This window comes from Quercus suber, unplaced genomic scaffold, assembly GCF_002906115.3.
Source record: "Quercus suber isolate HL8 unplaced genomic scaffold, Cork oak 2.0 scaffold_175, whole genome shotgun sequence".
In the NCBI taxonomy this organism is placed as follows: Eukaryota; Viridiplantae; Streptophyta; class Magnoliopsida; order Fagales; family Fagaceae; genus Quercus; species Quercus suber.
This window is the reverse complement of record NW_027069635.1, coordinates 420,348-445,813: the sequence shown is the minus strand read 5'-3', so window position 1 is coordinate 445,813 and position 25,466 is coordinate 420,348. Positions and strand designations below refer to the sequence as shown.

Below are 25,466 nucleotides of genomic sequence, written 5' to 3'. Positions count from 1 at the left end.
TTAAAAAGTTATAATTTCATCCTGAAATATTTAAAAATTCTTCCTATCATTTGTCTTCGGTTAAAAAAATTTGCATACATGCCTGATAAAACGTCAATATGGTATGTTAAAAAAAAATTATCTGGTCTGAAAGAGAGTTAATTACAGATGAAAGGAAGGATGACATTGATACCTTTTAGATTTTTACATAGTTATTAAATTTAGCCTTTCCCTCACCGACACTTGAAACTCATATTGCAGATTTGCAGCTATATATATTGAAACTCTGTTGTAGGTAGCTTATGCTTCCACCATATGACCTTTTCTTTCGAGGGATTGTGGAATATAGAGCCCCAATACCTAACAACACACAGGATTTTTTTTTTTTTTTTAATTATTAGAAAAAAAAAAAAAAAAATCACTGCCTGGTGAGGGTTTTTTTTTTTTTTTCTTTTTTTTTTTTTTTTTTTGCTGATTCATTTACATGCGTAAATAGCATTATTTCATTGGTTGAGAGTACCATTTTAGCAATCCTCTTGTTGGACCCAATAATTTTTCATTTCGTTGATGTGATTTTCAAGATGTGATCACAATAGGGATATTGTAACAAAGGAAAAATCATAGGACTAAATTTTTAAAAAATAATTTTGAAGCAAAAGTGCGTTGGTAATCACCTAGTAATAGTACAGGTTGTATGATGCTAATATAATTCTTTTGTGTTCTCTGGCCAAAAAAATAAAAATGAAATTGTAGTTATTTCTTGTCCAATTTAAAGTCACTTGTTCTGATCCCATGATCAATACTATTGATTTCTCAAAACTTTCAGCTACTAAGAAATTATAAATTTAATTATTTAACAAATATTCTAACGGTTCACACTGGCTACACAAGAACAAGTATATTCTTTGACCTTTATTATTGTTTAAATGGTACGGAATATTCTGATAGTCTGCTAACATAATGTTTTGTACCACATTCAATGGCGTGCTACAAGTAAAACATGACTAATAATTAAGTAGTACTAGAATCAACGGACACTGTAACCGACAAATATGAATACCTCTAGTAATTATTGTCCGGTTCTTTATAAAGCAGTGGCTAACGAAAATATATTGTTCAAAAGGCTGAAAGAAGTAAATTGACAAAAGATGACAAAATAAACCAGTATTTTGAGCGAGATGGGATGGAGAATTGACCTAAAATTATTCAACGCATTCAGTGAACTATACCATTTTATGTGATTTTTATGTACACGATTTACATGTAGGGTTTTTGAGCGAGATGGGATGGAAAATTGACCTGAAATTATTCAATGCATTCAGTGAACTATACTATTTTATGTGATTTTTATGTACACGATTTACATGTAGGGTTTATCTTTATACAAGTGGAGGACGTAATCTACCAAGTACATTGAATAATTTTACAAACTTGACCATATCAATTTAGTTACTTGTCATCAATGCAAAATGGCATTGTTCCAACTTTCCAATACAAACTAGCTATTTCATTCAATCATTCTCACTAAAAAAAATAAAATCGTTGAATAAAAAATCTAGGATTTAATCACCACCTACACCAAAAAGGCAATTAATGTCTTGAGCTGATGATAAAGACTAAATAATAATTATCATGAAGCAAATGCCATTCATTTGAAATACTATTGTCTCTATTAAAAAATAAAAAACCAAGAGATAAAACAAAAGCAAAGGAAATACCATATATAAAAGCGGTCAATAACGGCACTTCAACACTTCCATCTACACATATCACAAAGTTAAATGCTGTTCATAAGCATTAGTCCAAACGACAGCAAAGTTTTCCAAATTTACAAAGAAAGCACATCATCCTTTTCCCATTGCAAGTTAGAATTAAGGAATTCAAAGAGATCAAATAGGAAATATTACTTTGAATCATAGAACTATTATAAAACATATGATCAATCAACACTTATCAAAAAATTAAAAAAAATTAAAAAATACCCAGAAAAAAATTGTTTGATCCTCATAGTTGAATGAGCATATTACAATGCTATCTTATAAAATCTATATAAACTTTTTTTTTATAGCATAAACTTTTATTTTCCTTGAAATATACTTTCGTGCCTAAACCCTGGGGTGTTCAATTTTTTTTTTTTTAATTCCTAATATTTAAAAAGTTACAATTTCATCATGAAATATTTAAAAATTCTCCCTTTCATTTTTCTTCGGTTAAAAAATTTGCATACATGCCTGATAAAACGTCAATATGGTATGTTAAAAAAATTATTTGGTTTGAAAGAGAGTTAATGACAGATGAACGGAAGGATGATATTGATACCTTTTAGATTTTTACCATTAAATTTAGCCTTTCCATCACCTAGACTTGAAACTCATATTGCAGATTTGCAGCTATATATATTGAAACTCATGTTATAGGTAGCTTATGCTTCCACCATATTGCCTTTTCTTTCGAGGGATTGTGGAATATAGAGCCTCAATATCTAACATTACACAGCTTTTTTTAAAAACATTTTTTTTTTTTAAAGTTGTTCGTTAATAGTTAATACCATTTATTATGTCCAAAAACAAAACATCTTACAAGTAAGGTGAGGAGAAATTATTAAATTCATTAGAGGATTGCTGAAGTGGTTTTTCACTAATCTTCTCAACCAATAAAATGTTGCTTGACATTGTCTGGTGAGTTTTTTTTTTTTTTTTTTTTAATATGTAATGTCTTAGAATATTTGACTATTCTCTCGGTTACATGTCCATCTCACGTACACCAAGTTATTATGAGAAAAAATTTCATGACAATGATCCTAAGATGATAGCAAAAAGTTTTGAACTAAAAATCTTGTAAATTTCATGAGACCTTAGGAATCACTAAATCGACCTGATAAAATTACCAACTAGGTTCCAATTTAAAGTCACTTTTTCTGATCCCATGATCAATACTATTGATTTCTCAAAACTTTCAGCTACTAAGACATTATAAATTTAATTATTTAACAAATATTCTAACGGTTCACACTGGCTACACAAGAACAAGTATATTCTTTGACCTTCATTATTGTTTAAATGGTACGGAATATTCTGATAGTCTGCTAACATAATGTTTTGTACCACATGCAATGGCGTGCTACAAGTAAAACATAATGTTTTGTACCACGTGACTAATAATTAAGTAGTACTAGAATCAACGGACACTGTAACCGACGAATATGAATACCTCTAGTAATTATTGTCCGGTTCTTTATAAAGCAGTGGGTAACGAAAATATATTGTTCAAAAGGCTGAAAGAAGTAAATTGACAAAAGATGACGAAATAAACCAGTATTTTGAGCCAGATGGGACGGAGAATTGACCTGAAATTATTCAATGCATTCAATGAACTATACCATTTTATGTGATTTTTATGTACACGATTTACATGTAGGGTTTATCTTTATACAAGTGGAGGACGTAATCTACCAAGTACATTGAATAATTTTACAAACTTGACCATATCAATTTAGTTACTTGTCGTCAATGCAAAATGGCATTGTTCCAACTTTCCAATATAAACTAGCTATTTCATTCAATCATTCTCACTAAAAAAATAAAATCGTTGAATAAAAAATCTGGGATTTAATCACCACCTACACCAAAAAGGCAATTAATGTCTTAATCTGATGATAAAGACTAAATAATAATTATCACGAAGCAAATGCCATTCATTTGAAATACTATTGTCTCTATTAAAAAATAAAAAACCAAGAGATAAAACAAAAGCAAAGGAAATACCATATATAAAAGTGGTCAATAACGGCACTTCAACGCTTCCATCTACACATATCACAAAGTTAAATGCTGTTCATAAGCATTAGTCCAAACGACAGCAAAGTTTTCCAAATTTACAAAGAAAGCACATCATCCTTTTCCCATTGCAAGTTAGAATTAAGGAATTCAAAGAGATCAAATAGGAAATATCACTTTGAATCATAGAACTATTATAAAACATATGATCAATCAACACTTATCAAAAAATTTATAAAAAAAAAAAAAATACCCAGAAAAAAATGGTTTGATCCTCATAGTTGAATGAGCATATTACAATGCTATCTTATAAAATCTATATAAACTTTTTTTTTTATAGCATAAACTTTTATTTTCCTTGAAATATACTTTCGTGCCTAAACCCTGGGGTGTTCAATTTTTTTTTTTTTTTAATTCCTAATATTTAAAAAGTTACAATTTCATCATGAAATATTTAAAAATTCTCCCTTTCATTTTTCTTCGGTTAAANTAAAAACATTTTTTTTTTTTTTAAAGTTGTTCGTTAATAGTTAATACCATTTATTATGTCCAAAAACAAAACATCTTACAAGTAAGGTGAGGAGAAATTATTAAATTCATTAGAGGATTGCTGAAGTGGTTTTTCACTAATCTTCTCAACCAATAAAATGTTGCTTGACATTGTCTGGTGAGTTTTTTTTTTTTTTTTTTCCTCGTGCTGATTCATTCATATGCATAGATGTGATTGGTTGGGAGTACCATTTCAACAATCCTCCCGATGGATCTAATAATTTTTTATGATCACAATAGTATGTAACAAAGGAAAAATCATAGGACTAATTTAAAAATTAAAATTAAAAAAAAAAAATGAAACAAAAGTGCGTTGGTAATCACCTAGTAATAGTACAGTTTGTATGATGCTAATACAATTCTTTTGTGTTCTCTGGCCAAAAGAAAAAAAGAAATTGTAGTTATTTCTTGTCATTATCATTTATGAAACACTAGTACTGTGTAACTCCGTGCATATGCACTGGTATATTTAAAAACAATCACAGTTATATATATATATATATATATATAATTTAGAATCTCATTGTATCCAGACTCTTCGGTTTTTGCACCCAATAATTCATTTGTCACAAAAATTAAAAAAAAAAATTAGATAAGGCAGATGACACAAAATAGAACTTTAATTCAAATTCAATTTAAAATCTAATTGAATTTAGACTCTTTGATTTTTACACCTAATAATTCACTTGACACACAAATTTAAATATTAGACGAGACACGTGACGCAAAATTAGACTCCAATTTAGAATTTAATTGGATTTTCTCTCTGTTTTGGCAATTAATATATAAATAGATAAATAGACTAGTGTGTAACCCCGTGCATATGTATGGGTATATTTAAAAACAATCACAATTTATATATATATATATATATGATTTAGAATCTAATTAGATCTAAACTCTTTAGTTTTTGCACCTAATAATTTATTGGCCACAAAAATTAAAAAATTAGATGGGACACATGGCACAAAATTGAATTTCAATTCAAATTCAATTTAAAATCTAATTGAATTTAGACACTTTAATTTTTGCATCTAATAATTCACTTGACACCCAAATTTAAAAATTAGATGAGTCACGTGGTGCAAAATTAAATTCCAATTTAGAATTTAATTAGATTTTCTCTCAACTTTGGCTATTAGTAATATATATATATATATTTCAAAGTGCCTGAGAATAGAGTAATTATTTAATGCTTTTGGAGTAGGATGAGGTGATAGTCTCTCCTCTCACATTTATGGTAGACCTTACTAATTAAACACTGATAATAAGTCAACAGTTTATGGAATAAAAACGTAACAATGTCTACTAAATGAGGAGACAGTACAGCTGACTTTATAAGGCTGCATAATCTACCAAAATGTGCCCAACACATCTCGGGGAGCCCTACATGACAACCATTTAGTGACTTAGATTTGAATGGATCTCATGCATGAATGTCATAATTCAATCAGTAAATAATAGAAGTTTTAAGTTGATGTTTAATTGTAATTAACATCTTATGATAAAAATATAAAATACCAATTGGTTTCTAACTTAAAGAAACCAATTGGTATTAAGCTATTAATTATAATTTGGCTACAGTGCCGCTACAAAAACCAAACTAAAGTTGATACACCGAAAATTCTTCTAAAGCAAAATAGATGTGTTTAAAATTATTTATTTATCTATTTATTTTTTCACATGTTGGGTTAGATGTTAGATTAGATTATGATAGTATTAACACAATACTTTTTTTTTTTCAAAAAAATTAAAGTTAATTGCTTTATTTGTATTCTTTAGTGAAGTTAAAGTTTAAAACAAAGTTGAATTGTTAATTGGTAACTTTCAAATTATACAAAATTGCTTTTCTTAATTTTTTTTTTTTTTTTGAATTGATGAGACAAATAAGCAATGGGAAGGAAAAGAGAAGATAGATAATAAAGGCATCACAATCCAACTGATTGCCAAAGTTAGCACATTGCCTTATTATTTGAATTAGGGTGGTTTAAGAATTATAAATTACGTTCTTTGTTTTTTTTTTTTTTTATTGATATATATGATCCATTTTTCATTTTTACTCAATTAACGCTCTTTTGCCTTTCAATTGGTATTTCTTATTCTTTTTTTACATTTAGATATTTCAAAATCTATTCTTTTTAAATTTCTCTCATTTGTGTGCACATGACGAGGGTTTGTTTTATTTATTGGCTTAAAAAGTGTTCAAAGGAATTTTTTTTTAATATAATTCTACTATAACTATTTAAGCTAGACGACTAAAGCAACCTTTACTTAATATTCGGTACATTTATTTGTCTTCACTCTCTAACAAAGTCATTTTATTCATCTAAAGGTTGAGACTATATATAACATTATTGGTGTTGGAGTTATCTCTATTGGTCTTTGTATTTTTTTTTTTTTTTCCTCTTAAGTTGTAACTTTTATAAGTGAAAATTTACAACTTCTGTTTGAGTCTTCCATGCATCACATTGGTCAGGAACTAGTTTGTTCTGATACCATGATCAATATCCGATTCTCTCAAAAGTTCAAACTGCTACGAAATAGCAAATTTAATCATTTAAGCTATGTTCTAACATTTTATATAGTTAGATTATTCTTTTACCTACTGTTAAATAGTATGAAATATTCTGATAGTCTGTTAATAGCAAGTTGTGTAACACAGTCAATGGCGTAGTAAAACAAGTAAAACATGGTTGATGATTCGTAGAATCAAGGGACACGGTAACCGACAAATATGAAACTGTTCTAACTCCATTAGAATTATGTTCTGGTCCATTGCATCTCTCAATACGTAGGAGCTTTAAGCTACCCATAAAGCAATCGGAACGAAAGCCTTTTGATCAAAAACGACTGAAATATTCAAATTGACTAAAGACTTCGAATATAGACCGGTGTTTTGAGCGAGATGGAATAGGGTATTGACTAAAATTATTTGATATAAGCGGTGGATTTCTTCCTTCTTTCACATAAATATAAGTTCTAAGTACAAAACTCACGGATGAAGTCCATCTTAATGTGAGAGAAGGGTGTAACTCACCTAGTACGCAGCAGAATAATTTACGGAATTGACAATGTCAATTTAGTGACAAGTCATTAGTGGGAAATGGCTGTATTCAAATAGACTAACTCTTTCATTCAGTCATGGTCACTACTAAAAAAAAAGAGAAACAAAATCCTTAGATGGTAATACAAAAAATTGTGAAATCTTATTGCTACAAAACTAAGCAATAAAGCAAAAAAGAAAAAGAAAATACCAAATATAAAAGTGAAGGTGAGTTCTAATTAGCTTAATTAGTAAAAAATTTTATCAATCATCATAAAAGGGATGTCATAAATTTAAATTTTATCATATTTATCAAAATAAAAGTGAACAATAATGACACTTCGACACTCCATTTACACATCACAAAGTTAAATGTTGTTCATAGGCATAAGTCAAAATGACAACAATAGATATCGCTTATTTAAAGTTGTTTTTGCTGAAAAAAGTACTTGCGGGTCCTATGAATAGTGCATGGGACCCACTAAAGAAAAGCACTCGCTGAGAAATGCACAAAACGTGCTTTTCAAACTCATGTATAAGTAAGGAATTCAATGAGAACAATTAGAGATGTATGAATAGTATCGTGAGATTCAATTTTAAAGTTATTTTTGCTAAAAAAGTACATGCGGGTCTCATAAACAGTGCATGGGACCCACTAAAGAAAAGCACTTGCTGAGAAACACGTAAAACGCACTTTCCAAACTCACGCATAATTAAGGAATTCAATGAGAACAATTAGAAAATAACAGGTTAAATCATACCTTTTAAAAAAAAAAAAAACGTTGAATCATAGAACGACAATGAAACGATCAATGCTCATGAAATCAGCCCTTATCAAATTTTATAAATAAGAATGAATAAATAAATAAAAAAGGTTTGATCCTTGTAGATGAATAAGCATACTATATTGCTGTCTTATAAAATCTATAAACCTTTATATATATTTCCTTGAAATATATTTTCGTGTCTAAAAACTTCGTTTAAGTTTTTTTTTTTTTTTTTTTAAATAATTTTAATTCCTCTTATATAAAAAGTTTCAATTTCATCCTAAAACCTTTAAAAGATTGTCCTTTCATTTATCTGGGATTAAAAGAATTGCATACATGCCTTATAAAACACAGTTGTGGTATGTCAAAAAGCTTATGTAGCCTGAAAGAAAGTTGACGGATGAGTAATATTGATACCTTTTAAATTTTCAAAGAGTTATTAAATTTTAGCTTAGTCATCAACTTATTGCAACCCTCTTCTTTTATTGGGGCTTGAATCTCATGTTGTAGGTAACCTATGATTCTACCATATCGCCTTTTCTTTTAAGGGATTGTGGAATATAGAGCCTCTTACATCACACAACTTGTTTTTAAACATTAAAAATAAAAATGTTCATTAATACCATTTATTATATCCAAAAATAAAATCTTACAAGCAAAGTGAGGAGGATTTAAACCCAGATTCTCCTCATTGAAAAAAAAAAAAATCAGATAATGGCATTGTACAAGACTTTTGACATTAAACCTCATTTAGAGTCCTTCAAATGTGCCTATTTATTTTCCAGCTCTATATCTTTTCAACCCCTAAATTTTTCTGCTAACTTGTCTCATCTCTTTCTCAATATTTTCATTTTATCTTCTCCTCTTTATATCTAAGTTTTAAAACATTGTATTTTGTCATTCTGCTTACTTGAACAATAAAAATTTCTCCCAATCCTTGCGTTTCTTTGATGTGATTTTCAGGATGTGATCACAGTAGCGACATTGTAACAAAGGTAACATGAGACTACATAAATAACTGTGTAAATAATTTTGAAGCAAAAATGCGTTGGTCATCACTTTGTTATAATACAGGTTATATGGATGCTGTTATAATTCTTTTTTATCTCTCTGCAAAATTAAAAAATGAAATTGTAGGTGTTTCTTGTCATTATCAGGCATTTTAAAGTGCCAGAGGATGTTCCCTCAAAGAAACAAGAAACTTTACACAATTCATGGAACATGTATCTAAACATGCCTATAGGAATAAGACAACATCCACAAATTTGAGAACATAAATTTCATTTCAACCAAAGTATATCTTATTGTACGCAAATCTGTTGATAACAAAAAATAAAGAATTTTAATAATCTGACAATTCCTGTCTTGTTTGGTCCATGCAAAAAAGTTTACTTGGTAGCATACAAACAAACAGATTGGACATAAGAATCCTTTCCTCTTCACCATTTTTGAGGGTCATATCTCTCTGCAACCTTGAGACAACTTTATGTTAACTTGAGGCATATGACTTGACGGCAACAATGATGCAATAGCCCTTTACACAAAAAGTAAACTCATAGACTACAAATATGTGCCAGGCATGAAGAAATTGCTTCAATGAGGAGCCAAGAAACACAAAAGGCAGGTATGAACTGCCAATACTCTAGCCAGCACATTGGCTCCACTCATGGTAAACTGAGTCCCAGTCCAAATCCTGGGGAAATAGCTTCCAACATTACTCAAAATCAAAATACTAAAGGTCAACTCACCTGCTCGCCTATCAAATCAAGACCAACAATTAAGAAAGTGATCCCTTGAAATAATAGGAAATAGAAGTGAATTCCTTGGGCAGACAACAAGCTTCTCACTGAGGCAGTTAACAAAATGAATGCGAGAGTCAGTTCCTTCCTATACAACCGGTTTCTTCTAGTTTTACCCATTTTTTTAGATATCTCTAGTTTGCTCAGCTCTTCAAGGCCCGAATCTGAGGATGACCTTAGAAGACCGGTAGTTTCCACTAGGGGATCAGATTCCTTCTCAAATGCAACTAGGTCGTTCTCTGATGATCTTCCCAATTTCTTTGTAACTATCCACTCATAAGAACTTCCAAACCGAAACAATCCAGATATCATGGCATTAAATTTGGTCACAGACATGGTGTTCTCAAAAAGAAGGTAAGGAACTATAAATGGGATTGATCGTGGTGCTGGGAGAATATTCAATATAGACATGATTCCTGGAACATAACAAACAACCCAAGCTGGTAGCTGAGCTTCTGGCAGGAACATGGTCAGGGGGAGAATGATGCAAAAGAGTGTGAACGAATAAAATGGCAGGATGAGCTTTCGTAGGAGGAAGAAAAGAAATATCAAATTGGCTTTCTTGGCCAAACTCACCTGGAATGTCAAAGAAAGTAACATTAGAATGAGATATAAAACATACTTAAAGCTGAAGTACTTAATACCAAACATCAAAGCCACAGAATGATGAGTTAAACAACTGAATTGAAGTAATGTCTTAGAAGGATACATTTAAATGATTTTGTTTGCACAACTGTGCATCTTTATGTTTGGAAGTCTTAATGGAACTTTCATAGTTTGTTTATCGAAGAGAGTGCAATGATTTGTCAACTTCATAATCCATCTTTCCTCATGACCATTTATCAGGTTTCTTAAACTTTCATCATATTCAATGTCTTGCAAATAACACCATAAATAAATGAAACTTCCATACCTTAGAACGGAGTATGTCAACAAAGCACAAGCGGAGCAACTGCATTGGACCTGAATGCCATCTGTGTTGCTGTTTCTTGTATGCTTCATAGGACTCTGGGAGTTCACAAAGGCACTGCAAGGAGGAGTAAGATCAGAAAAGCATATGATTAATCTTAAAACACGTTAAGAAACCCTGTGAATGGGAATACATTATACCCTAACATCATCCAGATATATGAACTTCCACCCACAAAGATGAGCACGAACAGCAATGTCCATGTCCTCAACAGTTGTCCGTTCCAACCAGCCACCACAGTCTTCAAGGGCTTTAATTCTCCAAACACCAGCAGTTCCATTGAATCCAAAGAAGTTGATAAACATGCCATTGACCTGTTGCTCAACCTCAAAGTGGAATGACAAGTTTATGTTCTGCAACCTTGTAAGCAAGTTCTCATCCTTGTTCACAAATGACCACCTTGTCTGGACTAATGCCAGTTCATCATTCCCCTTCAAAAAAGATCTGAAGTTAGAAAATCAAAATTTAAAGGTCACCTATATCTACTTTATAATCTACAAAATGTTTCCATATTAAACAAAGTCGATAGATGGTGAATATTAAGGGTTTGGGGAAAAGGAAGAAACTGACATCAATTAGAATAGCCTCATCAAACTACTATTTCCACAACAGAGTAGAAAAAGAGTTTTCAATCGTATTTAACTTTTTTCCCTCTCTATAGGCAATTCAACTCACACACCCATGAGGATTGAATTCATGGTCGTACCCCTCCACCCTTTGTGGGAAAGGAGACACCATTTGGTTCAAAGACAATTGGTGCTATCAATCACATTCATATTTGCATCCAAACACAAATGTCATATTGATTAAAGGAATCGATCAACTCCAACATCCAAATTCTTGGGAATGTGATCCCTAGAAATCTAAAAAGCTTGGAAATGTTAGCATGGCTGTTTGGTTTGATTAGGAATTCAGTAAGATTCCCACGAATGTGAGATCCTCGTATATTGGTTTATTCCTAGGAATCCTATAGGAATTATTGATTTTTCCAAAAATATCTTTGTACATGATAAGCTTGAAATACCTCAATATTTCAATTTTACTCTAAAACATCAATCATCCAGTTCCACTAACATTTTCTTTTTTTTCTTTTTTCTTTTTTGGGTTTGGAACCCATTGAGACACCATAAAGGAAAGAAAGACCCAGAAAAGGGAAAAAAAAGGAAAAAGAGGACGAAATGGAGATTAAAACAAAATTGAAGCAGTGGTGAGCACCACATAGAACAAATGACTAGAGGACGAAAAGGAGATTAAAAGAAAATTGAAGCAGTAGTGAACACTACATAGAAAAATTGACTAGAAAACAAGTACGCAACTTCCCTTGGCCATATGGGTTCCTACATCATGATAGTGATAAAGCAATGAATTGAGCAACAATTGAGAAGATAGGAGAGGGTTTGTGTAAAGAGAGGAAAGTTTTAATTTGGCTAGTTGGAGCTACATTAAATGGGATATTATTGTCATTTTATGAAATAAAAATAAAAATAACATTCCCTAGTCATAGTAATGTGGATACTTACCAGTTCTGAAGGGGATCGACATTCCCAAAGAAGTAAGTTTTAATGGGAATCTGGATATATGTATGTAGGAATCCATAGGAATATCTTGGTATCCTTATGTATGTGCATGACATTTATATTGACAGACAACTATCGACTTCATTTGAGAAGATTGTAAACCACCTAAACAAGTAAACATCTTATTCCTCTTGTTTGAAATAAAAACTATATACATGATTTAACAAAGAACCACATCATTCTGCAAAGCTATGAACAACATGCGCAGCAGCCAATCTAAGAAATGTATCTAGACCAAGGTTTCTCCTCTTTCTAACATATTTTGTCTCTTATCATAAAAAAAGAAACTGATTTTAATAGAATCAACTACCAGGCTAGTCCAGGATGTCCACATCACAAATACTCCTTGACGTTGTTTATGCTGAAATTTGCACGTGTAATAAGTATATCTATATGTATTGTAGACATAAGCATGGATATAACTTGACAATCTAAACAACGGCTATTCTATGTAGTGTGCTTTTATATCATAACAGTAACCATTAAGCATGCTCGATACATTAGAGTAGATTAAATAAATGTTTTAAAGTTACCTTAAAATAAGGAATACTTTTCTTCAAGAAATCTGGTCCTGGCTGAAAATCTGCATCAAAGATTGCCACAAACTCGTAATCTTTTACATAATCACAGCTCATTGCAGATTTGAGATTTCCTGCCTTATAGCCAGTACGAATGAGACGATGTCTATACAATATGCGAACACCCCTTTGTTGCCATTTCTGTACTTCTGCCTTGATAAGTTGTTGGACATCTGATTCATCAGAATCATCAAGAACCTGTACAAGCATTCTCTCCTTTGGCCAGTCCTGGATACAAACTGCTGCAATAGATTGTTGGTAAACCTGTGCAGCACCCAAGGACAGTAGATATTAAGGTTTACTGAGGAAAAAAGAAAAGAAATAATACAAAAAACACTGAAAAACTGAAACAGAACAATATATACATAGATGTATGTGTGCGCACGCGCAAATAAGAAACCGTTATTGTCAATTCAATGCAAATTTACTATGGATTAAATTAAGAAAAAATTAAAATAAAAATTGAATATTTGTGAACGTAAAACAGCAAACGAACATACAAACACACACAATATAATAACAAATGATTATGATTTTCCACATAAAAATAAATGAGAGCTCTGGTCCATATCCAAGTAGGTACTGAAAATCATACAGAACAATACGCATTCTTCACTCCTCTCCCTTTACTCTCTCTCATATTATGTTCTGTAATTATCCTTGAACTTTATGTTCTTGAAGAAATGTTATAATGTTTTTATTAGTACACAGAAACACACACATAGCCTGTAGGTCTTGAATTCAGGACCCAAATCTTTACCCCATTCTTATAAAGGAGAAAGTGTCATTTGAGTCAACGCTCGTTGACGTTGAGCATACAGCAACAACAACCACCAAACCTTAATCCCAAAATTTTGGGGTTAGCTACGGATCTCCAACACACTAGTCAGGCTCAGCTACATTTATTCTTTTCTGTTATTCTCTTTTATACAAAGTTATAATCTCTATTACTTCTTTAATTAACATGTCCTTTTTTACTACTTCTAGTAATGTTAATTTTAGTCTCCCTTTACCTTTTCCATTCCTTGAATCAACTCAATCTTTCTCACTGGTGCATTAATAGCTCTCTTCTAAACTAACCAAACCATCTCAAGCATCTCTCCCTTATTTTTTCATCAATAGGGGCTGTCCTTATCTTTAAACGAATTTCCTTATTTCAAATCTTAACTTTCCTTATATTTTACTTTTTATCCATCTTAACATTCTTATTCAATTACACTCATTTAATGAATATGTTACTTCTTAACAGCCCAACATTCAGTACAACAGAGTATAGTTGGTCTTTTTGTTTTAATAGATAGAAAGAGTAGGAAAGGGGAGAGTGGGGTTCAAACTTTAAACCACAAACATGAGGCACCACAAAGGACACCATTATCGTAGAATATCATTGGAACCCCAAGTATAGTTGGTTTATTTACATTCAGATTGATGATCACCGAAAGGCTTATGATATGATAAGTCACTACAGTAACAAGTCTTAATCCCAAATTTTTTGGGGTCAGCTATAGATCCTCAACAGATTAGTTAAGATCGGCTACATGTATTCTTTTCCTCCTTTCTATTCAGTCTGAAGTCATATTCTATGTTACTTCCTTAATTGACAAGTCCCTTTTTATTGCTTCTACTAATGTTATTTTGGGTTTTCCTCTACCTTTTTAAATTCCCTTAACTTAAATCAACTTACTCATTTTTACAGGTGCATTAATCTCTCTCCTCTTAACATAACAACCATCTTAAGCGACCCTTTATCATCTTTTCATCAATAGGAGCTACCCCTATCTTTAAGGGGGTACAAATACAATATGATCTGTCATTGTTAAAAGAAAAATTTTCACCATTTTTGGATAACTATGTCACTGCTAAAAGATTTATTGTTAAATGACTTAAAGCTGTTACTATTGGGCAACTTAAGCAGCAACAGAATGAGTTTCTTACATTTACTTCCCAAATATACTCTAACATGTACTATATTTTTATTTTTGTTTACTTATATATTATTTTTCCAATCCTATCATTCCTACCTATTATTTCTCCTCAAGGCAGTCAGAAGGGATCCATTAAGATCAATTCAAATTGGATAAAAAAAAATTAATTTTCTACCATCTGCATCTTCCCAGTTACAAAATCTACATGCATTCAATCTTTTTAATCAAAGATAAGACAAGAGAAAGCTATCTAAGATAGTTTGGTTATACATGATGAAAACCTCTAAACACAATAGGAGTATTTGGTTCACTTTGGAGACACAAAGGACAAGAGAAAGACCAAATAACAGACTGGTAGAGAAGTGAGTGAAGACATGAGGACTTATGACTTGGCAGAAGGCCTGGCCTATACCTTAAGTAGACCAGGATGGAAAAAGAAGACATAAGAGCCAAAACCAAGTCGTATGGACATGAATTGAGTAGCATCAAACAGTCCTAGACAAAAGATCTCTTAATTATGCATGCTAATCTTGAGTCACTTTAAAAAAGAATGTGTAACGTCATTTGAGATGGTAGACAAGCTTGGCAGTTGGCGCAGCATACTTACAGTTAACAAGGATACAAAAATGTTGCACTATGCAAGACATGGTACAAATTGAAGGAGACAAGAAGTCAATTGTATAAATCCACTGTCCTTCATCTCTATTTCTCTTGGCCACATGCTTCAACAGAGAAATTGAATGCAATACACCAAAGTGGAAACTATTGTAAAACTCACATGTGGTCTCCACAAGGCTTAGGTAGAATCACAATATTTTTCATTATACATGACTCCCACAAATGTGCCAGCATTATAGCTTATACGCAGTGATGAAATTAATTAAAATCACCTTTTGTTGTTGGTCACAATTTATAAGTGAAAAACTTTTAGTTCCATTATCTTAGTCCTGCCCCAGGATGTGAAACTGGAATGCTGCTCATCCTACTCAGTCGCAAATAGTAGCTGTTAGTGTACACGAGGCCCAAGCTCATCAGTGGGCCCAAAACTGTACTACTTTACTACCCTACTGCATACTATCTAAGTTGTACTATTGTGGAGTACCATGTATTGTACTTTGAATATTATTACTATTAAATGGTTCTATATATGCAGACCTCCTCAGTACAGTTGTATACAATTCAATCATATAGAAACTACATTCCCAAATTTAACATGGTACCAAAGTTAGGTTCTCCATTTTTCATCAACCTCATGGGAATATCCTAATATATGTATCCTAATCCATTCTAACACTAAAAAATACATGAATTTTTTCATAACCATTGAATTTTGATAAATTTTAAGCTAGAATCATATTTAACTTATGTTTTAGCTTACTAGTGCAACAACGTCCACAGTTGGCCATCCAAGAGTTTAGAATCGAAAAACCAACAACTGGTTCAGCAATGGATCCTCAAATTAATCGATCAAGGTCGGCCACATGTAATATTTTCCAACATCATATTTTGTTCAAACTCATACACCCTATTACTTCCTTAATTGATATGTCATTTTTCACTACTTCTATTAATATTTTTCATTCCCTCAACCTAAAACAACTTATGCTTTCTCACTAGTGCTACACTCAAAAGCTCTACATCTAATCCCTCTCCTTTAAACATATTCCACAACTCTCGAGCTATAGGGCCGTGTATAAGTAAATGATCAATAGTCTCCCCATCCCTCTTACACATGCAACACTAATCAATCACAACTACTAAATGCCTCCGCAAATTATGCCTACAAACTTATTTTGGATATATTTCAAGCCAAAACCATCATTTCACTTATGCTTTAGCTTAGCGGTCTTTGAAGAGTTCTATTAGCATTGTAAGTTTGAAAAATCTCTCAAAGCTACTTTTATTGCCTTAATCCCTAAGAAGAATGATGTCTCTAATTTTTGAGATTTCAGACCTATTAGCTTGGTATGGAGTATTTATAAGATCTTGGCTAAGGTTCTGGCAAATCGTTTGAAAGTGGTGTTAGATCAGTTGATATCTAAATCTCAGAATAGCTTTAAGGGAGGTAGACAAATCCTTGATTCAGTCCTTATAGCCAATGAGTGTGTTGAAAGACAGGTGAAGAGTAAGATTCCGAGAGTGATTTGTAAGCTAGATATTAGAAAGCTTATGACCATGTGAATTGGGAAGCTTTCTTATATTTGTTGAAGAGAATGGGCTTTGGGGAGAAATGGTGTAGATGGATTCATATCTGCATCTCCACAGTTCATTTTTTGTGTTGGTCAGTGGATCTCCAGCTGAATTTTTTGGTAGTTCAAGGGGTTTGAGACATGGGGATCCACTATCTCCAATGTTATTTTTGTTCATGATGGAGGTGTTTAGTAGGATGTTGAAGAGAATGAAGGGGCAGGTTTACTTTGTGGCTTTAGAGCAAATGGTAGGAGGGGTGGAGGGGAATGTGTTTCACACCTGCTGTTTGTGGATGATACTATTCTATTCTGTGATGCAAATGTGGAGCAACTCCTTCATGTTCATTTGTTACTTCTTTGTTTTTAGGCCGTGGTAGGATTGAAGCTCAATGTTTCTTAGAGTGAAATGGTTCCTATAGGTGAAGTGAATAATGCGCATGCTTTGGCAGTGATTTTGGGTTGTAGGATTGGGTCTTTGCCAATTATTTATCTTGGTATGCCGTTGGGGGCATCTCATAAGGCCCCCTCTATTAGGAATCCTATATTGGAAAAAATAGAATGAAAGTTATTAGGGTGAAAGAAACTGTATTTGTTGACAAGTGGTAGGCTAACTTTTCTTAAGAATACGTTATCTAGTCTTCCTATTTATTTTTTATATCTTTTCACCATCCGTACTCATGTGGCTAACAAAATTGAGAAGTCGCAAAGTTATTTTTTGTGGGGTGATTCCAAGACACACTTGTTGGGTTGGGATAAGGTGTGTATGCCTATTGCCAATGGTGATTTAAGGATTAGGAAACTGACCACTTTCAATAAAGCCTTACTAGGAAAATGGCTTTTGTGCTTCAGGGTGGAGGAGACTCAACTTTCGAGGAGGGTTGTAGCTACTAAATTTGGGGAAGAATTTTTTTTGGGGGGTGGGGGGGGGGGGGGTTGGACTTCTACGCTAGGAAGTGGATGGGGAAGAATTTTTTTTGGGGGGTGGGGGGGGGGGGTGTTGGACTTCTACGCTAGGAAGTGGAGTTCAAGAGTGTGGCTTGTGGAGAAGTATTCCTATGGGTTGGGAAACTTTTAGCAAAAACATCCAGTTTAAGGTTGGGGTGGGGAATAGAGTGAAATTTTGGACAAATTGGTGGTATGGGGATCTTCCTCTTCATTTGGGCTTTCCAATCTAATATAATATTGCTACTAACAGAACGGTCTCTCTCAACTCTTCTCTGATAAGGCAAGGAGCAGAGGACTTGAGAGATTGGGAGGTTCATTTTATTAGGGGCCCTAATGATTGGGAAGCAGAGTTGGTGGATGATTTCTTTTGGTTCTTGGCAACCAATTTACCTTCAAATGATGATGGTGACCATATGAGATGGAAGTTGACAAAGAATGGGGATTTTAATATCCGCTCATTTTATCATAAGTTGAGTGGTTCTTCTTCCATTTTTTTTCCCTGGAAAGGTATTTGAAAGATTAAGGCACCTCGGTGCATCACGTGTCGTTGTTGTGGAGAGACAGTGGATTATTTGTTGCTACATTGTGGGAAGGCTCATTGTTTGTGGAACTTTGTCTTTGGTACTTTTGGGATTTCGTGGGTTCTCTCAAGATCGGTTGCAGATTTCTTGTTTGGCTGGTGGAATTGGTTGGGAAAACATTCATCTAGCATTTGGAATTTAGCTCCGTTGTGTTTGATGTGGTGTATTTGGAGAGAACGCAACTGGCAGACTTTTGAGGAGTGAGGACTTAGATAGATCCGATGACTAGTTACTTGCTTTTTTTATTGGTTTCCTTTTTGATTGATCTAGGGCTTAGGGACTCAAATCTAGTGAATCGCTCCCTTTGTTTCTTAGCTCTCTATTTCTTTGTAATTAGTTTCTTTTCTCTATGTTTGTTACTTTTTCTTTTCTTTCGTAATCTTTGATATGCTTTGTGCTTCTTTGCATAAAGCTTTCTATTTCTTTGTAATTAGTTTCTTTTCTCTCTATTTGTTGCTTTTTCTTTTCTTTTGTAATCTTTGATATGCTTTGTACTTCTTTGCATTAGTTTTTTTAATATAAATCTTTCTTATTTATCAAAAAAAAAAAAAAAAAAGCTCCAAGCTTGACTCTCCAAGAGTTCAAAATCACAAAAAATAAAAATTGGGTCGGATGGCCACATGTAATCTTTTCCATCATTCTATTCTATTCTAACTCATACACTATTACTTCCTTAATCAACATCTCATTTTTCACTACGTCTATTAATGTTAGTATTTTCAATCTTCCTCTACCTTTTTTTCATTCCCTCGACCTGAATCAACTCACTCTCTCTTACCTTACCTTACTGATGCAACATTACTTCTTTCTCCTCTAAACATATACTAACCAAATGAATATCACAACACAAAATTACAATAGAAAAAAAAAAAAAGGGAAGGGGGATATGAAACCTACATGTTCTTACCTCCCTCTCATTGCACATTGGGATTTGCACCAACACCATGGGATAATACTCCTCCACCGCCCCCACATTCCCCTTCTCCTCATCCGCCGCCGCGTACCGCACCGTCGCCACGGGCTTAAGCTTCCGGAACTTGATCCAAAAACACCCAATCATCAAAACCACACGATCAACCGACTGAATCAAGAACAGCACGATACACACATTCGTCAACGCCTGCAGCGGCGGAGCCAAGTAGTTCGCCCGAATCGAGATCCAACTCGAATACACAAACCCCAACATTCCCAACACCTCGTCCGACCCAACCGGCGGCCTGAAATGCCATCCTTTGAAGTACGCCGCAAGCTCCAAACACAGCAAGATCAGAACCAGAGCCAAAAACGCCTTGATCAGACGGTACAGGCGCGACGACGAGGAAGACGAAGACGAAGATGAAGAAGAAGAAGAAGAAGACGAGATCCGACGGTGGGAGATGCGGAGGAGAGAGACGACGCCATTGGCGAGAGAAGCGAAGAAGGAGAAGAGTTGCTGGAACCTCAAGAGGCAAAGCCAGTAGAGCTGGCGAGCGCTACGCGACCGACCCTTCTCGACCGTCGGATCTGAGGTGGGAGTGGTGACCTGTACGGTGAGGATGTCGTTGTTGTTGTTAGAAGAAGAAGTGTCGAGGAGGAGGAGATCGTGGGCGGTGGTGTTGTTTTTATCTCTTTGCTGGTTCCACCACTCCTGGAACTCGAAGTTCTCAGGTCTTGTCATAATTTTTTTTTTGACAAGACCTTAATCTCTACGGTTCGGTCTGTCTCGTGTGTTTTGGTTTTTATGTTTTCCTTTTTTGGTGCTGAAAGTGAAGAATGGAAATGATGGTATGTGAATGTGAATGGGAGTGTGTGATCCGGAGGAGGAGGAGAATAAGCTACTGTTAAGGTCTTAAGCTAAATTTAGACAAAAGTACCACCAATTTTAGCGGGGAGGTTTTTGCTTTGCCTCTTTATTCATTTGAAGTTGTAGGAAGCAGCAGGCCATGTGAATGTGATGTGCATGTGACTCTTTGGAGTCTAGACAAATCAATACTTAAATGGTTTATGTTGTAAACTCTAGAGAATAGACCCATCATTTCTAATAGTTTTTTAGTGGTTAGTACTTGGGATGGCTTTTATTTTGATTATTTAATCAAATTTGATTTCACTTTGTCCTTAAGTTCATTTCTATTATTGATCTGGTAGTTAAATACCAATAGAAAGTAGTTATTTCCTTTGGTTTAAATTTTCTTAACAATCATATTATTCTTAGACATAAACAAAATGACCCTTAATAAAAAAAATTAAAACAAAAAACTTAAATTTAAGAGTCCAAATGAAAATAATCAAGGGTCAAAAGTAGGGGCGTTCACGATGCAGTTCAGTGCGATTTTCGATCATTTTATGCATCGCACTTTGCAGTGCAATTTGTCCAAAACTATAACTATACCGCACCTCAATTTTGCAATCATAGATGCGATGCAGTGCAGTGTATAAGGTGCGGTTTGGTTGGTTTTAAGATGGTATATTTTTTGAGATGTTATGGCCAATTTCTAATTTACTATTAATAATCATGACAATATGACAACAAGTTTTTAAAAAATATATATAACATGTGTAACAAATAAAGTAACACAAATATATACAAGACAAAAAAAAAAATCATTTAAGATTGATAGTAAACTAAAAGTATCACAAATATATTGTATATACAAAACAAAAAATAATAATATTAAACTTTTGAACTTTTGTTTTTGTGAGATTAAGAGTGCGAGATGGAGAAATGAATGATATTCTGAACTTCTAATTTTGTATTTAACCAAAATAAAATCGTTTTAATATGAAATTGGAATGCACTAACACTAGTCTAGCTACTTATTTTATATAGTATTAAATTATATATATATATATATATATCTAATATAAAATAAATAAATGTAGTGTGGTGCAGTACGGTTTTCTACAGTTTTCTTATCATAAAACTGTACTCCACACCACACAATATGGTGAGGTGCAGTTACTTCATCTTGTGGGTGATTTTGGTCAATTTGGATGTTGTCGTGCAATTTAAGTGGTTTGAAAAACACCCTTAGTCAAAAGTATAATTTTCTCTTTCTAATACTAATAAATTTTTTTTTTTTTTTTAAAGTTTACAAGGAAATTTTACAATTTTAACCTCTTTAAACATTTTCTCTTCTTCTTTTTTTTGGTTGAAAAGGGCTAATATATTAAATTAAATTAAATAGAAATAAGTCAATTACATATGTTGGCTACCTTATGTTGAAGAATTTTTTATCACGCCAAATGACATTATTTCATTGGTGACCTGTGTCACATCAACATTATTATGGATTTTTGGATAAATATCTTTCAAAGCCCCAAAAGAACCCATATTTATTCAACTACATGAATTGGGCTCAAATGGCTCACAAGATCTTTCACTTATAAGGTGCGTTCATGGTCCATAGTCCCTCTTCATCAATTGGGCTCATGACCCACAACATCATCAGCGTCACTATATGGATCAAGCCCAAGCAAAGATTCAAGGATTACAATCCATATTATCTCTCTTACTTATAGAAACGGCTTCTCCAATAAAAACTCATTTACATAGGACGACATCAAAGCTTATGGTCATATGCCCATGGCAAATTATCTTATATTTTTTAGCTAATGATCCAAGCTCAAACTTATATTATCATTTTCAACTAAATCTAGCCCAAACTCATGGCTAAACCTTATTGGCTATCTCTAATTTCCATATATAAGAAATATATGTAATATCTAAGCTAGTTTCTATAATCAACATTAAATGCAAGATCAGCCCAAGTATTCCTTTATAACTACTTGATTTCAGTTTTAAATGTTCTAATTGCTCTCCAAGATTTTGTCACAACGTAAAAAGACTGTCACTATATCTCTAATGCTTCATAAAATATCAACCAATTAGTTTAATACTTACTAAAATTATATTTTAATGAAACCATGGACTAAATATATAATTTCCAAAACATGAAACTTAGCCAACAAAGTACCAATAATGTTCAGCACCTGACACATGACTTAATGATGCCGAAAATCGTCAGTAAGTCGTACAGTCCTCACTTACTCTAGACAACGCCTGCACAACACAGAACAAGAAGACCTTGAGAGAGTATCGGTGTGGTACCGGCCAAAGACTCTTGGAATGTTAAGTTAAAAAGCTTCTCACAACTTTAGAGTGCCAGAGTTGGGATGAATTATGCGTACCTTGATTTATGGGGACTTTGGGGATTTTATAGCAGTGTAGAATCGACTTTCTTTCTTTCTTGGGGAAGGGGAACTTTTCCTTATAAGAAAGATCCTCATAAAAGCACTTATTTTACGGGATCCTTTCCATATAACGATTTTGTTGGTTAAGGTTAATCGTGAGACGCAAGACATTTCCTTTTGAAGTTTCTTGAGGACTACTTAAACCACATGGATGTCACATGACCTTGCCGCCGTCCACATTGTATCCGTCACCTTGAGGACCACGTACACCATGTGGATGCCATGTGGCCTTGCTGTCGTCCATATTGTATCTGACCACTTCTTCATCCGTCCTCTTTTGTACACGCTCCCCGTCTTCTTCCATTACCTTGATCACAAGCTAAAGGTACCATTGCTCATGACTGATTCAGTAAAATGAGACCGTCTATGTCTATTTCTCCCTCTTCATGTCCTAAAATGACATCATCAGCCCTTTAATGCTCAATCCCAGTTACTATATGCTATATCCAAAATAGCAATATATCCTCAAAAGGGATTTTACCATTTTAATCCAAAATCCTAGCAGTCAGCTGCCCTTCCAAAAATAGCATAATTGCATAAAAGAGATCTTACCATTTCAAGCCAAATCCATGAAAAATATGCTGAATATTTTGTGAACAGCATGACATTAGCAAGCTAATCTCATCTACTTCAACTCCAAATAACAGCTGTCTTAAAACAACTATGACAGAACTGCTGTTCCAGTAACCTTGAATTTCAGAATTTCCTCTTTTGGCTAAATACTAAAACTCACTAAAAAAAACCTTTTTAACTTTTTCTTATTTGCTGATTTTCCTTCAACTAATTCCATTTTAGTTTCATACTTGATTCCATATAAAGAGGACCAAGCTAAGCCTTAAACATACTCTTTTCCTACACTGCATACATGCACACTACAACTCTTCTAAAGACACCATTCTCTCATCTTCTATCTTTCAGAAATTATACTATTTTGCTGCCTATTAACACATTTCCGTGCATTTTTTTTTTGCTGGAGTAAAGAATGTGGAATGATGTGAGTGTTTGATCCGTAGGAGGACGAAGCTAATTTTAAGGTCTTAAGCTAAATTTAGACAAGTACACCAATTTTAGCGGGGAGGTTTTGCTTTGCCTTTGTCTTTGCTTGCAGCTCTATTATATATATATATACATGTTTTGTTTATCTTATCATTTGTAGTTGTAGGAAGCAGCTCATGTGAATGTAATGCGCATGTGCCTCTTTAGACACGTCAATACTTCAATGGTTTATGGAGTAAACTCTAGAGTGTAGACCCATCATTTCTAATTGATTAAATTTCATATTTTTTATCCCTAGTACTTGAGAATTTTTCATTGAAGTCCACCAAATTCGATAAGTGGTCCTTTCGTTCATTTCTATTATTGATCTGGAAGTTAAGCACCGATAAAAATAAATTGGTTCTTCTGGTTTAAACTCTCTCTTAATAGTCATATTCATAGACATAGACAAAATGACCCTTAATTAAAAACCCTAAATTTAAGAAACCAAACAAAAACAATTGAGGGTCAAAAGTATAATTTTGTCTTATTAATACTAATAATATTATTTTTAAAATTTACCAAAACTAGTTATTTTCGTTTTACAAGGCAGTTTGGAAAAGGAAAAAGAATATTTATGTATGTTAGGGAGACAACACTATGGAGAGGAATTAAGAATTTGGCTGCAAAGTGAGTATCAAAACCAATTTTTTGTGAGTTTACATAATTTTGTCCTATTTTTGTAATCGAAGTTCTTGGCATTTCCGACCTTTGTTTGGCTCAAGTGAAGTACCATTGGAAAGATTGCAATGTTTACTTTCTAAAGATGCTTACTTTATGGCTCCAATTTTCATATTTGGTAAATTTGATGCCTTTAAAGGTAGTGTGAAATTCAATTTGAGTAATGCTACAAGCACAAACTATTTTATAACATTTTTACAAAATGTTGATGTGATCATCTAGGCCCACATTTTTACAAAACTATTTTACTTTCTAAAGATTCTTACTTTATTGGTTATCATCTAGGTCACCATTAATATCATATTTTTATTTACCAATAATCACTTACTATATCAGCAGTTTGTAAAATTTTTTGTAAAATAGTTTGTATCTCTAGCATTATTCAGTCAATTGTAGGTACAAAAATCTTATTTTGGTATTTTATCAAATTCTTTAATTTTTAAGGGAATTTTCGGCAATCAAGTATAGCAAATTGAAATTCACAATGAGACATTTTTGACAACTCCTTATTTGGGTCAAACCAAGGTTGTTTAGTTATAATTCAATCGAGTTTAAATTAGAATAAAGTTTTATTACACTAGTCTAAAAAATGACTAAATGTTGGACACTTTTTCTTATTTTTTGCGATATTATGCTCATTTTAAATTTGACATGGTCCCATTATTTGTCCTTTTGAAGGGAAATCAATTACTTACAATATGAGTTCAAATTCATCCCGATCAAAAAGTTGGATATTTGGTCAAATCAAGGTCCAACTTGGTCATTTATAGGAAAAGTGATTGAAAATATTTAATTTTGATGCGAAATGATAAATTTTGGTGGTGGAGTGAATTTTTTACTTC

The 25,466-nt window shown here is 33.0% G+C and overlaps 1 protein-coding gene across 1 annotated transcript; it reads right to left on the bottom strand.

Moving 5' to 3' along the window:
• Positions 1 to 9,376: 9,376 nt before the first annotated feature.
• On the bottom strand, positions 9,377 to 20,616 carry LOC111989234 (probable xyloglucan glycosyltransferase 6). The gene is made up of 5 exons (XM_065778179.1): positions 19,586 to 20,616; positions 12,994 to 13,302; positions 11,024 to 11,314; positions 10,827 to 10,940; positions 9,377 to 10,489 (listed from the first exon to the last, which is right to left on the bottom strand). Exons 1-5 carry the CDS (start codon positions 20,333 to 20,335, stop codon positions 9,854 to 9,856), a joined length of 2,100 nt encoding a protein of 699 aa, XP_065634251.1. The 5' UTR covers positions 20,336 to 20,616; the 3' UTR covers positions 9,377 to 9,853.
• Between the last annotated feature and the right edge of the window lie 4,850 nt (positions 20,617 to 25,466).